The 14,405-nt window shown below is 42.1% G+C and overlaps 2 protein-coding genes across 4 annotated transcripts; one reads left to right on the forward strand and one right to left on the reverse strand.

Annotated features, from left to right (window-relative positions):
* The first annotated feature begins 95 nt into the window (after positions 1–95).
* On the forward strand, positions 96–9,182 carry LOC113589982 (dnaJ homolog subfamily C member 16-like). Of its 3 annotated transcripts, none has more exons than XM_027029900.3 (15): positions 96–553; positions 1,480–1,677; positions 1,783–1,849; positions 3,222–3,543; positions 3,731–3,915; positions 4,496–4,600; positions 4,694–4,852; positions 5,048–5,178; positions 5,464–5,641; positions 5,751–5,933; positions 6,045–6,121; positions 6,368–6,448; positions 6,559–6,648; positions 6,875–7,042; positions 7,401–9,182. In XM_027029900.3, the coding sequence occupies exons 2-15, from the start codon at positions 1,502–1,504 to the stop codon at positions 7,828–7,830; spliced, it is 2,352 nt and encodes a 783-aa protein (XP_026885701.2). In that variant the 5' UTR covers positions 96–553; positions 1,480–1,501; the 3' UTR covers positions 7,831–9,182. The 3 variants fall into 3 exon arrangements, with proteins under 3 accessions (XP_026885701.2, XP_026885699.2, XP_081561606.1); XM_027029898.3 differs by lacking the exon at positions 96–553 and adding an exon at positions 893–1,046; XM_081705480.1 differs by lacking the exons at positions 96–553; positions 1,783–1,849 and having other exon boundaries at positions 1,537–1,677.
* Positions 9,183–9,256: 74 nt separating this feature from the next.
* Positions 9,257–13,088, reverse strand: LOC145653075 (cytidine deaminase-like). Its single transcript, XM_081705493.1, has 4 exons — positions 12,871–13,088; positions 10,007–10,118; positions 9,801–9,858; positions 9,257–9,714 (listed from the first exon to the last, which is right to left on the reverse strand). The coding sequence occupies exons 1-4, from the start codon at positions 13,052–13,054 to the stop codon at positions 9,559–9,561; spliced, it is 510 nt and encodes a 169-aa protein (XP_081561619.1). The 5' UTR covers positions 13,055–13,088; the 3' UTR covers positions 9,257–9,558.
* Between the last annotated feature and the right edge of the window lie 1,317 nt (positions 13,089–14,405).

The following is a 14,405-nucleotide window of genomic DNA, read 5'->3' on the forward strand; positions in this document are numbered from 1 at the left end:
TAACCTTTTAAGCTATGTTTTCTTCATGCTAACCATAGACGTTTCTTGTTGTTGTAGGTATCTCACTCCTCTTGGGTCACCGTATCGCAAGGCTGGGAGAGGCTCACGGCGAAAGCAGCTCTTAGCCAAGAGATCGAAAGTTTTTTTTGAAGATTTATACATGACTCGGGAAAATACATATTATCATTTAGACCACCAGGGGGAGACACTCATTTAGAACCACACTCAAAACATTTCGAACAGTTTTTGCATCAGTGCCAGCCAGTATGGCCACCAGCAAGCCAAAAACAAACAAAAAAAGTTGTAAAAAGTTGTCTGTTCTCATTACGTCCCTTTTCCAGCATTGCTTAGAAGGTGCAGAACGCCCTACACTTGTCAGAGTGGTCGTCTCCAATAGTGTAAACATACCAGACAGATGTCAAAGGTTTTGGCATCAGTGAAGACAAAATTCTACACTCAACCCAAAGAAACGCACCCAGGGACTCGCAGCTTTTAAATGCACGCTGCTGTTGCTGACAACAGTCCTGGGAACAGTTGGAAACAATTAGAAGCAGTAAGTGGTCCTTGTTAAGTTGTAATGTAGTTCCACCAGCAATCGCCATATTTTGAAAATGTTGGCTACCAACAATGTAATTTCTTCCGTTTTTGTAATTGTAATGGAATGCAGGTTTGTTTGTTTTTTTGATAATTATGTAACGCCATTACAAGCATTCAGGTACTTCCCAACCCCACATTTTCGTTCATTTATTTGAAATGCTTTTAAAGCAAACATTGTAAGAAATTAAGTTGCAAAGTGATTGAGCAGTTAGTTTTGCTTCATAGCAAACATTGAAATCAATATTCTTGCACGCACTTGCCTTGCTACATAATTTTGTTCTTTTGTTCCACAATATTGCGCATGCTGTTACCTTGAAAGGCGTTCTCCCATAATTCCAAAACCCAGAAATGGTAGCATGATAACGTACTAGCACTGGGATTCACCTATGGATCTCGGCATCAAATTTGTCACTGAAAATTTAGGATTATGCAAAAATAATCGATTCAAGGTCCTGTTCGTATTCTCCTTTCGGTTTGCTGTTATGTTTTGTATCTGTCTTGGGAAATGGTAGATAATTCTAGATAACACGCTACCGGGCTAAATTAGCTTGCTGGCTAGCTTCAGTTTTAGGTAACATTGCAGAATTTGTCACGTTGATTCTCTCGTCTTCTTTTAAGTAATTTCATTTTCATTGACACAGTCTGTTGTCACAAAAAAATCTATGGCACGGTTAGATTTTCCAGTGTAATTGCATGTTGAACCCTTAAAAACGTCAATTCGAGAGACGTCCTTGGTTACCAGTTTTAGTAACTCGGGTGGTACTTGACGTGTCCTGTTTAAACACTTAGAAAGGGTTTTAATTTAAGCGCAAACTGCTGTCTACATGAGATCGGATGACTGTTAAACAAGTGATTTAGTTCTTGTTTCTGTTCATTCGATAGCCTGCCTGCGTGGCCCGAGAAGATGAGACCCATTGCACAATCATTCTTCAGACGCTTGTTCTGGCTGGCTGCTGTTCTGATGCTGTTGGCGAATGCAGGAGCAGCTTCTGACATAGATCCGTACAAAATCCTTGGAGTGTCTAGACACGCCAGCCAAGCTGAAATCAAGAGGGCATATAAGCAGCTTGCCAGGGAATGGTAAGTAATGGTGACCTTGATCAGCTGATTCACTGTTTTTGTTGTTTTATGTAAAAGGTTTGTCGGTGTATATATGGGGAATACAGTTCGTTCGTTTTATTGTAGGCATCCAGACAAAAATAAAAGTCCAGGGGCACAGGATATGTTTATCAAGATTACTAAATCCTATGAGGTAAGTAATCAGAGTGAACACTTTTTTTTTAGGTATACATACTCTATGGTGTGTCAACAGACTCAAGGTTTGTGGTTTATTTGTAAGGACCTATGGGTACATTTGTTTTGAAGCAAGGTAAATCACAATTCACAAAACAGCTTAAATATACACTTCAAACATTCTTCACCCAACTATATATTTACAAATATACAAATAAAAACATATATTCACATTAATCTCTATAACCATACAGACATACACAAATACATGTACATGTGTACATACACACGTTCACACACATGCTATATAAGATAGGTGCTGTTCACAGCTGAAGTTGCTCTAAATTGTCAGCCTGAAAGACACAAAAGAAACATCTAAATGATGGGCATCATCCTTTTAATGTAGATCTGGCCATACAATAACGATGTCTGGTGTAAAGAGATGATGGCTTAAAAATGGTTTACCAGTCAGCTTGCTTGCTCAGCTAACAATTTGGAGAGAGTTTCTGCTTGGTTTTGATTCAACAGAAGCCTGATGGAGAAAAGCATCATTGTTTAATGAATGTTAAGCTGAGAAAGAGGGAACGCTGATGCCCTTCACTCCATAAAATCTCACAATTCTCACTGAAACATGATTTTGGAATCAGGGCCTGTGCCTAAGTACTTATCCTATGCATTTGACTATCTGGTCTTTGAGAGGAAGCATGTCTTCAAAAACCAACAGTCAAATCAGTCAACAGGTGTGGTGGTTGTAATCCACCACACCTGTCGTAACTATTGCATTGTAAAGTCAGAGGACTGACTAGTGTACTGTACACTCAGTTTTTGTTGTAAGTAGTCTGGTTTTGATCAAAGGGCAGGTGTTGGGCGAATGCTTTTTATATACACGTATATTAGAAATACACTTGTAAATACTGCTAATGCCAGTCCTTATGATCACAGCTTAAAGTGATGTGTGTATTTATGGATTCATTCACAGAATATAATCGCATGCTTTTTTATGGTGTTTTGTTTTTTTTTGTTTTTTTTTGTAAAAACCCGGGGTATTCTTGAACGAGGCCACTTAAAACATGACATCCTTGAGAAAATACCACTGGTCAGCTGACGTTTGAGCACCTAGAATTGGCTGTAAAGTGTTGGTTGCCTATAGTTACAGCTATACATTAGGAATACTTCATACACTGGCGGCATGGTATAGTGTTTCAACATTTTGAAGCATATTTTATGCAACCACATTGCTTGCGAGTGATTTGTTGTGAACATGAAGAGCTTGTTTGACACTTCATATTGCCTTTCTTGTGCTGATAAACCTAAAGCTTCTTATTGTCCAGTTTATGTAGTTCCCCTGATGTCAGAGTTGTGTGTACACCTGTACATTTGTTCATTGACAGATCCTGTCAAACGAGGAGCGGCGGGCGAACTACGACCGGTTTGGTGAGACGGACGAGAACCAGCACAGGAGCCAGGCTCAGCAGGGCTTCCGGCACTTTCATGAGAGTTTCTTCTTCGATCAGACCTTCTTTCATTTCAGGCAGTCCACCCGGGACTTCGCCGACAGCAAGCACATGTTGCACTACGAGCAGTATATGAATGAGATTGTCCCAGAGAGCTTCAGGAGGCCCTACCTGATCAAGGTTACCTCTGAGTGGTGCTTCTCATGCATCCATATTGAGCCGATCTGGAAGGAGACCGTTCTGGAGCTAGAGGCACTGGGTGTGTCTAAAGTTCTTTAATACAATTGAAGATTCCCAAACAAAACATCCTCGAGGCCTGTAGATAAACGTAACCTCTAATAATTTTCATGTTTCTTCAGGTTCCTGATTTTGGAAACATAACTAAATATCGGCTATGTTTCTCCGAGACTGGTAAGCTGTAACATTGTGGTCTTGTTTGGTTTTAGGTGTGGGGATTGGTGTCGTGGACATCGGGTTTGAGAAGCGACTCAGAAGCCTGCTTGGAGCCCATCGTCCTCCCTCCATTCTGGGGCTCGTTAATGGCAGGGTGACCTCCTTCCACCGTGGAGTGGTCAGGGAGAACCTCAGGCAGTTTGTGGAAAGTTTGCTGCCACAGACACTAGTGGAAAAGGTTAGACAATTTGCTTACTGCCATGAAAAATATGATGTTGGCATCATCGAAATACTAGTGTGATTTTAAACAGTATTTGATATATTTAGAATGCTATGGCTGGCTTGACTCGTTCATATATTTTGGATATTCTTCTTATTCTTATTGTAATGTATTCTCAGTATTCTAAACTTTGTGTGTGTATGTATGTATGTATATAATAATTTTATATATATATATATATAAATATATAAATATTATATATATATATATATATATATAAATAGAAATTACTAGTTTGTAAAAGTAATATAAACTATAATAGTTTGTCAAAAAGGCCATTAGAACTTTATTGCTAAAATACAGAACATAAGTAAATTCTATCTAGTTTCAGTTAATTTATCATGAATTTATTCAGTGCATTCATGTGATGTTGACTGATGCCTAGTGTAAAATGAGTGATAAAAAAACGGTACAGCAGGTTTGTTTTAAGCATATGAAAAAATAGTCTAGGGCTGCTGGATCTGATTAGACAGTGAAATATGGAACTTTTCCATGTCTTGGTCATAATGAGGGTTTTAATGCCTTTTGTTTTTTCAAGGTGAATGATAATAATTACTTGAGGTTTTTGAATGGCTGGCGTGAAGAGAACAAACCCAGTGTGCTGCTGTTTGATGCAGCACCTATTGTACCTTTACTTTATAAGGTAAGAGGCCACGTTTGACTCTTGACATTGCAAATGTGGACGCATGCCTTTGACTTGCCTGTGGGAGATTAAAAAGCCCTCCTTTGATTGTAGCTCACGGCGTTTGCGTACCGGGACTTCGTGAGGTTCGGGTATGTGGAGCAGGGCCACAGTGACACTGCACACGTCCTACAGCAGTTCAGCATCAATGCGTATGCTCCCACCCTGCTCTTGTTCAAGGAAAACCCAGAGAAACCTGCCGATGTCATCCAGGTAGTGTCCAAGGGCCTCACGGGGCCCAGTTCAGTTTTCTTGGCTGACTGAGATAGGTTTGTGTCATTACTGCTGCAGTTCTAATAATGACGAAGGTATCGTCTGCTGTTCAAGGTTATCCTGTTACTCATTGGGAACATCTATGGTACCATTTTGTTATTTGTTTTTTTTTTGTTTGTGTTTTTTGCCGGTCAGTCCAGGGGGATGAAAAGGCAGCTCCTCGACGAGTTTGTCTCCAACAACCGATTCCTGCTGGTGCCTCGACTGGTGAACCAGAAGTTCTTTGACGAGCTGTGTCCAGTCAAGCAGTTCCACCGTCGACGCAAGTAAGAGCTCCACTCTCGGCCTCCTCCTCACTCTTAAGGCAGTCAGATTTCTGAGTTTTGCCGTGTACCTGATGACTCTGACTTCTTTAAAATGCCCTTTGTTGCTTTTGATGTTTGAAGTTGCCTCTGTGTCTTGTGGAAAAGCCTTAAATTCCACTTAAAAGTTGCTTTCTTTTAAAATGGCTTTTGAAATGCTGTGAGATGCACAATTTTGAAAAGTGTCTGTTAAATGCCAGCCTCGTGCCTTTGATGTGAATGCTGCATGTGTTTGTTGCTTCCACTCAGGTACTGCGTGTTGCTCATCACTGGGGAGGACGAGGCTTTGGTCTCGGTGAATGCGGCCTTCTATGACTTTGCCTCCTCTAACAGTAAAGAGGTACTAAGATTTGCCTACGTCTACCAGAGTCAGCAGAAGCCTCTCTGTGATACGTTTCTGAGTAAGGAGGAGTTGAGCCCTCCACAGGTTAGTCGCGCACACACAGATTTGGCATTTCTGTTATGCGATTCTGCCATTTTCTCTTTGCCTTTACATGCATGTTTTTGTCTGCATGCGCTGCCTGCATAACTAACAGGTGATCATACTGGAGAGGCGCAGCTCCACAGGTAAGGTGCTGTACCGCACAGTGACGGGCGGCTGGAACGGCAGCGACGAGGATAAGCACCGCCTCCACAAACAGCTGGAGCTCCTGCAGAAAGACCCTGCCTACCTCAATTACGATGCCATGCTGCCTGAACTCAACAATGAGCTTGCTTCTGTGAGTTCTGAGCCTGTCGGACCTTTTATTCAAACTGCATTGCTCGGGATGGCCAAATGCAATGGCTGTGTTTGATTGCGGATCACTCGCTTCTTATCTCCTTCATTACAGATCTTTCTAGTTCAGTGGCTGAACTCTGCTTATGACTACCTCTCTCAAATGTACTTTGACATTCTCCACTCAAACTGGTAAGAGTATGAAATTATGTACTCTTGTGGCATTCTTGCGTCTCAAACTTTTAATCATGTTCATCAGAGCTGTTACCTTCCTGAAAAGTGTGGGTGAGGTGTTTTTAAATATATAAGCAAGCCTCATGTTTGGAAGCTTTAATCCTGGGTTGTAGACTTGGCCCCATATTTTTTCCTCCAAACACTGCAAAATGAACCAGTACTTACCGATGAGTCTCACTGACCCCTCACCCCTACCCCCTTCAGGCGAGAGATGATGCCCATCATTTCTCTCATCTTCTCCGCCCTCTTCATCCTGTTTGGCACGGTCATCGTGCAGGCCTTCAGGTAGGAGCTGGGAAACTCTTGGAATGTCTTATCCAGTTTGGGGTCATGTTTGGCTTAGTGAAACAGTTTCAGCTTTGCCTTCATGTTAAACCTGCCTGACCAATTTGCAGTGAGTCTGGTGGGGAGAAGCCAGGCAAGCCGAAGGCCAACAAATCCTCTAAGCCTGCAGAGACTTCTCCGAATGCAGAAAACACAGCCAGGTATGACGAGGTTCACTCCACCATCACCTCAAATTACATCAGATTAAGTGAAATGCAGACTATTTATAGAGGGCAAATGTTGTGTAAGGATTGTGAGGTCGATGTTGTGCCCGTTATTTTAGTTATAATAACCAACATTAATGAATGTCTGCCATATTTGTGGCCTGGTGTTTCTATAATGTGTGATTGTTTCACCAAAGTTGACTTTATCTTGTTTTCCGTCTAGCCAGCTTTCCAAGAACTTTGTGGAGGTGACGGAGTTGACGGACATGACGTACACCAGCAGCCTGGTGCAGCTGAAGCCTGGACACATCAACGTGGTGCTGGTGCTTACTGACGCATCTAGACACGTTCTACTGAAGAAGTTTGCCAAAGAAGTGTACTCTTTCTCAATGTGAGTGCATGCGTGCGTGTGTATCATTTTATGTATATATGATTTTGATGAAGATTTAAAAAAAAAAAATTGCAATGTTTGATAAGGACCACTTGGCTTTTTGTATCATTTTAATAAATACATTTATTATTTATTATTCTTTTAAACAATAGAAAGGTTTGTGCGATGTGCTCCTGAAACAGAATGTAGTTGAAATTTAATCACTTACTATGATAATTTTGCAGATGATAAATTTGGTTGAAATGAAAATTAGTTCCACCACAGTAGCATATTTGTGCCTATATCAAGAGATCTTCTCCCACTAATTTAAAAGGGCTATGTTCATAAAATCTTTCCTCTATAATTGAACACCCCACAGGTCTCAGACTATTCACTATTCCTTCTTAAACGTGGACAAGCACCGGAAGTGGATGGACCTGCTTCTGGCCATGGCCCTTGGCACCAGGCACTCGGACATGGAGTTGAACGAGGGCACGTCCTCCCACGAACCGGACTATACGGGCTACGTGCTGGCCCTCAACGGCCACAAGAAGTACCTCTGCCTCTTCCGACCTGTGCACGTGGACGACAAGGAGGACTCCAGCAGGTCATCTGACGAGGACGCCAGAGCTCCCCGGGCAGGGGTGAAGACGAGGTCCAAGGGCAGCTCCCGGCGGCAGACTTCCTCCACGCCGCATGTGTGCAGCAAGCTCGAGCGACTGAGCCTCTGGATGGAGAGGCTGATGGAGGGCAGTCTGCCTCGGCACTACGTCCCATCCTGGCCTGACCTGGAAGCCCTGCAGAAGTGACCAGGCTGACGGGATGCCGGGAGTCTGGGCCGGTACGTACGTGCCTCTGTCCAGTGCTCACAGTTGCAGCAGGTGTGGGGATCGCAGGGGGAGTTTATGATAATGGGTAGCAGGCTTTATTCATGACTGTGAGATGACCGTCAGTACACTCTGTCTAAGATGTGAGGTTTCGTTAGGGGATTGTTACTGTTTTATTGGATTATGCACTGAATCACTAGCGAGCTTGTTTTTGGAGCGCTGCGTGTGTGTTTTGCTGTCAAAGCAAGTGCTGCACTACCAATGAATTTAATTTCCACAGACCTCATTTGAACTGCTGCTTTATGCTGTAGGAACTAGTGTCTTAAATGGTTTTGCCCTGGTAGGGAAGAGGAGAAAGCCATCCCAATACTCTGAGGGTACTTTTGTTGTTTAATCCCGGGCCTGTAAGTAATTTAGAATCTGCTCGTTCCTGTTCATACTAGACTCTTTGAACTGTGTAACAGCAGATTCAGAAACGGTACCAAATGGATTAATGGCCTGAATAGTAGTCCAAATGTCATGTGTGCAGGAGATTATTTTAACTACAAGCATTTTTTTATAATGAACAAAAATCACCTCAACTATAAGATGAATTCAAGGTGCAACGTGTAGGGTATCTAAGGGACGTGCGTGTCCATTTTCCTGAGGATCATGCTGTCGAGATGTGAACTAAGCACCTGAGCTAGATTGATCGTCTTTTACCATCTGGTCGGTGAATCCATGGCCAGACACGCGCGCCAAAATTGACCAGTACCGCTAAAGCGCCTGTGAGAGTTTCCAGCTGGTTGGGCAAAAGCTATTTTGGAAACTGTGCTGGCAAATCACTGCCAGTCACTTATAGGTGTTCAAAACCGAGCACTGTTTAACTGCTTTTTGAATAAATTAGTCTACTAAATTAACGTCGTTTAGTTCTTCCTTATGAGTAAGATATGTACGTGCGTGCATGAAATGAAATGTCACGGTTGCCTTGAAGCTTTGTTTGGGAGACTTGACTCGTTTCTAGACGTCACCTTTCCTTTAACCCTTAAATTCAGTTTATTTTAGGCACCTTTAATGCCTTTCCCCCCTGCATGTTGCACTTTGACAGCTTTTTAAATGTTCTATGCTTGGGACATTTTCATTAAAAAAAAAAGACTTCAGTGCAATGGTTTACAAAATGTTATTTGACCGTATTGCATCTAAATGACTAATTCTCATATGAAACAGCATATGAAAATCAGGGTTTAGGATGTTGAATACCCACATCCCCTTTATTTAAAAGATGTTTTATTTATAAGATGTTTGTCCTGTTTTCCCCCAAAAATGTTTAACTTAAATAAAGTTTACACAAAGGCTCCAGTTGTTCATAGTCTTATTAAAGAGTTTTAAACCATACATCATTCCTAAAGAAATAGAAGCAAACTTGATACTTGGTTGGTATCCAGTTTATTCAAAACACAACTGATTTCTCTCTTAAATGGTAGTAGAAATGTAAATATTAATTTGTATATTTACTTCTTGTGAAATACACTAAGCCAAACAGGATTTATAATGCACATTTCCACATCCTGTCTTCAGCATCACGGAAGCAGTAGTGGTACAGAGGTATGCAAGTCCAGCCACTAGTAAAGAATTTTTCATTGAAGACACAGGCAACAATGTTTTTATTTGACTTTGATAATCTGTTCCAAAGCCTGTGCTGTTCTTTTCTAGTTGTTTGTTCATCCACATTCATTTTGTAGCTGGTTCGACATCCTTAGGAATGGAATGCACCCTCTTCATCTTCAGGTCCTCTGGGCCAAATGACTCCGGCAGCAGCTCTTCCACAGTCATCTCCATGTAGGAGCCGTCCGGCTCGGACAGGTACACGTCCCAGCTGGCCCCAAACTGGAGACATGAGTCATGATGTTACAAAGCACACGCAGCCCCATAACATGATGGAGGTTTGATGTTCTAGCTGTGACACCACTCACCTCTCTCATGAATTGCCTGCAGCCACCACAGGGCGAGATGAACTGTTCGCGCAAATCGCTGGAAAGTCAAAAGTAGGTTACTGCTATATAGTTAGTCATGCATCAGGTTAGAGTTGATAACAATCATGTCTTATTTATGGGTAAGGTATCTTTGTAAAGCTCAGTTTAGGGGATACATTCTATGTAATATCTAAAATGTAACGTACCTGGCTATTGCTATGGCTTTGAAATCTCTAAAGCCTTCGGATACAGCTTTTGAGATGGCGGTTCTCTCTGCACAGATTCCCAGGTTGTAACAGGCATTTTCAACATTGCAACCTGCTCAAAGAAAATGGAACAAAAGAGAATTGCCATTGCTAGTAAACCCACTTAGTTTAGTTTAAGCTTTATAGGAGTTAGATACATATAGGGTGTCATATATACACTGAATGGCCACTTTAGTACAGACACCTGCCCTTCCATGATTGGAGCTTCCTTGTATGGAAATTGGACATGTGACACTGGAGTGCAGCATAAAGTCAGGTGTGCAAGTTTTCCGTGTAACATTTCAGTGTGAATCCACATTAGAATTGGAAAATTGAGCAACTTCATATGAGGTATGGTCAGTCAGGCTAAACTAGTCTGGACCAGAATTTCAAAAACTGCCAGCCTGGTGGGGTTCTTGTGCAACAGTTGTTATGCCCCTGCTTGCCAAATCTGCGGCGCTCCCTTCCTGATGATTCCAGCCCTGACGTGCTCCAGTTCAGTACTTGGATACTACTGCTGTGTTGTTACTGGCTCATCACCTAAGAAATCAAGATGGCCTATATATGGACCAAGTTGGGAGACAGAAGATGGCTTCTTATGGCTCAGCTTTGTTAGCTCTGCCTCTGCTTAGTACTTGTTCTTGTTTAGCTTCTTTGGAATTGTCTTTGTTACCCTGCCTCAGCCTGTTACTGGGTGATAATTAGGTTGTATTGGTTTTTATCCCCGTTATCCTGAGAGTTTGCTGGCCTTGCGTTTGTGTCTGCCATGTGTGAAGATCTTGGTGACTGTAAATACTAGTTGTATTTACTAGCATTTACTAGCATACATAGTATTTACTAGTTGTATTTACTAGCCTGTTTGTTTGGGATTGGGGTTTGTGTCTGTTTTTCTGGTTAGGGAATCAGTTTTTTTTTGTTTTTTGTTTTGTTTGAGGGTAGGTGGGTCTGGGAATTATGCTGTAGTGTGGGCTTTGTTGTTTGTTTTGGCATTGTACCCACTCCTGATGATTCACCAGTGTGAGTTCTTCTGACAGTACAATACATCACATTGACATATACCTTTTGCTTTGGGTTCTTTTATTCCATAGTCCATCTGGCTCAGTTATTCGAATTAGTATTGTGTTGCTGTTAGGGCCACGCTGCCTAGACTGGGGACATGACATGGTGTCGGATGTGTTGAGAGTAAACCAAGAATGGTGCGATTGAGAGTGTCCAGTGAATGAGGATCCTACGGACATAAACAACCCGTCAATGAAAGTGGTCAGACGAGGACGTCAAGAATCGTTCTGATGAACAGGAGGTGCGCAGTCAAGTAAATTGTAGCTGAACACAACACTGGTGTGTGCATGTCCAACTTAAAACTCATCACAAAAATTGGATCACTCAGCAGTGGAAAAGCATTGCCTGGTCAGATGAATCCAGATTTATGTTGTACTGTGCTGATGGCAAGGTTAGAAGCATGAAGCAAGCAAGCATGAATTGCCATTTACCCGACACCTTCATCCAAATCGACTTACAATTATAACTGAGTATACCTTGAGCAGTTGAGGGTTAAGGTCCTTGCTCAGAGGCACAACAGTGGCAACTTGGCAGGGGTGGGGCTTGAACCAGCGACCTTCCAATTACAAGTCAAGTACTTTAACCACTGATGAGTCCTTCCTGTTAGGTGTCAACAGTTTGCTGCTGGTGGAGGTGGAATAACCATGTGTGGCATATTTTCACGGCACACCCTGGAACCGTAGGCCTTACCTAAGCATTGCGGCCAACCGAGTTAATTCCTTCAGGGCAGCTGTTCACCCTACAGCAGAACAGTGTCCCATGCCACAAGGGTTGTGTACTCATGGATTGGTTTCAGGAACATAAAGGTGAATTTTCCTTGCTTGGCTGGCTTTCCCAGTCCCCAGATCTTAATCCTGTAGAGCGTCTCTGAGATGAGGCAGAAGCTGCGGTTCAGAGCTGTCTGTACCTCCACCCAATTTATGGCAAATGCGATAAGCTACCCTAAAGGCCAAAGGAGGTCCAACATGCTCCTCAATGGGTGGTGTCTCTAAAAGTGGCCATAATAAAGTATGCATATGCATGTGTCTTCTGTCCTTACTTTGCATAATTACTTTTACTATTATGTGCCAAACATAATGAGTCTCTCAGTGCAGGCACTGATATATACTGTACTTTGACTTCCTACCATTAATCATTTGAAGTGGCAAACAGCAAATATCAACTTAAATTAGCAGAAAATAATTAGCTGTTTGTTTTTTTTTAATGACTACTTACTGAAACGCAAACACAGAACGGCATTACAGACTACTGCCTCTTTCCCCTAATCATTAACATAAGTGTCATGTGTTGTCAAAACACTTGTGACAGTGTTGACTATGGACCCAAGATATGCATTTTTTGCTTTTTATTATTGACATTGTCCTGTTCATCTCATACCATATACACTATTATTTGTGTCATCAATATAGGTTGGTGTGTAAAGTGGTAAAAGAACAGAGTGGACTGTTGTCTCCCTGCTTGATTCTCTAAGACTGCTCAAGCAAGCTTAGGAGTACAGGGTTTTTCACATTTTAAGCATGTCATTTTCCAGAAACATAGCCATCCTCGCTTCATGTTATGTATGCAACTTATGTTCTCAAGTATTATTTAATTTCTCTCGGACTCAGTCTGTCTGTTGATAATGTGTACACAGGAATTACAACAAACACAGCAAGCACAAATTTGGTGCTAGGAGGTTAGGAGTCTTTTAGCAGAATCTAATGAAATCGGATGTTATGGCAGTATTAAATTGGACTCTCGTAATGCGAGTGTGTACAGTTTCTCACCTGTGAACACTGTCCCATCGTGTGTTAGGAGGGCAGCCCCCACTCTAAACTTGCTGTAGGGACAGTAGGCGAATTTCTTAGCTTCCAGAGCCTGTCGAATCAGCGTGCTTATCTCGGAGCAGTTACTCTTCAGACTCGTCGTTGTAGCATCCAGCAGTTCCTGTTTTACTTTAGAGTCTGCCATTTTACTTTGTTGTGCATGTGTGTGTGTGGCATCTTACCGCAACTTGGCTCATTGCCCTTCACTCTGCAGCCAATTAGACGTTCCTTGAGTTAACATGTAGCCAATCCCAGTGTAGAATCTTCCATCCCTCCCCAACACACCCCATCACCAACTTCCCGTATCTGCTTTCATGCTCCGTGCTTGCGTAACTGTTCCAGCCCGGTCAGCTAGCTCTCGTTTTGCTAGAAGCTACCATTAATCATTTGAAGTGGCAAACAGCAAATATCAACTTAAATTAGCAGAAAATAATTAGCTGTTTGTTTTTTTTTAATGACTACTTACTGAAACGCAAACACAGAACGGCATTACAGACTACTGCCTCTTTCCCCTAATCATTAACATAAGTATCATGTGTTGTCAAAACACTTGTGACAGTCATGTTTCTATCAAATATTTGTTTTTAAATCAGTGTTTTCAAGAACAGCTAGAGGTGAGCTCTGCAAAACTAATAATAACTTTCGTTTTTGAAGCCTGAGAAGAACCTATTGAGTAACAAGGGAGTAGACCAGTAACACGATTATTGCTCTTTAGTCCAATACCTTGAAATTTCACTTAACATTTCTTTTTTTTACATCCAATTTACGTAAATGCAAATTCTACAGTCAGAAGCCTTTGACGTCACAGCATACTCATTTACTAGATCTCCATGTAACGGTGAGGAGCGAGAGTCGGAATAACGGTCCAGAGTCCTATTACCAACACGGAGAGTACGGGAATACATGATTAACAAACAAAAAGATACAAAGCCACACGGGAAGCAGGCTAAAACAAAAAACGCTAGGAAAACTCGGTGCTAAGAAACATAATGGCACGGAATCAATGAACAGCCAAAACTAAGGCAACAAAAGCAGGGTTAAAATACAATCAACTAAACGAGGGACAGGTGTTGAAAATCAAACGAGGGCCGGAGAAAACGAAACTATGGAACGGAACTAAAAAAACTCAAGACAGGGAAAACATGGAACACGGAAATTGGGAGGGACTGATCATGACCCTCTACAGGGTAAAATAACATTTAATACGCAAGCATCTGAAGCTTGTTGCTTCTTTCCAGAACAGGCGTCTTTCCAGAAACTGACAGTTCTCTTTGAAACTTTTGTTTCCGTAACACACTACAGTATAGGCACTCAACGGATGTTCCTCAGAAACCACAATCCATGACGCTCGCCACTGGCTTCATCTACCTCACCCCTACACCTGCACCTACCCCCACACAGTCGCATTCACTGAACCAACTATCAGACACAGTCGTACACACTGAACCACCTACCCCGACCCCTACACCTACATTAAGCTGGGATGACTTGCCTGA

This window comes from Electrophorus electricus, chromosome 22, assembly GCF_041902795.1.
Source record: "Electrophorus electricus isolate QZ-2024a chromosome 22, ASM4190279v1, whole genome shotgun sequence".
In the NCBI taxonomy this organism is placed as follows: Eukaryota; Metazoa; Chordata; class Actinopteri; order Gymnotiformes; family Gymnotidae; genus Electrophorus; species Electrophorus electricus.

Bases quoted from the DNA above. Each gene is read 5' to 3' on its own strand.
- LOC145653075 (XM_081705493.1), bottom strand. From the start codon at position 13,054: ATGGCAGACTCTAAAGTAAAACAGGAACTGCTGGATGCTACAACGACG. The intron at 10,119-12,870 runs GTGAGAAACTGT...TTCTTTGAGCAG, and splicing joins CGATGGGACAGTGTTCACAG to GTTGCAATGTTGAAAATGCC. The intron at 9,715-9,800 runs GTGAGTGGTGTC...TCATGTCTCCAG, and splicing joins GCAGGCAATTCATGAGAGAG to TTTGGGGCCAGCTGGGACGT.
- LOC113589982 (XM_027029900.3), top strand. From the start codon at position 1,502: ATGAGACCCATTGCACAATCATTCTTCAGACGCTTGTTCTGGCTGGCT. The intron at 3,916-4,495 runs GTTAGACAATTT...TGTTTTTTCAAG, and splicing joins CACAGACACTAGTGGAAAAG to GTGAATGATAATAATTACTT. The intron at 7,043-7,400 runs GTGAGTGCATGC...AACACCCCACAG, and splicing joins GAAGTGTACTCTTTCTCAAT to GTCTCAGACTATTCACTATT.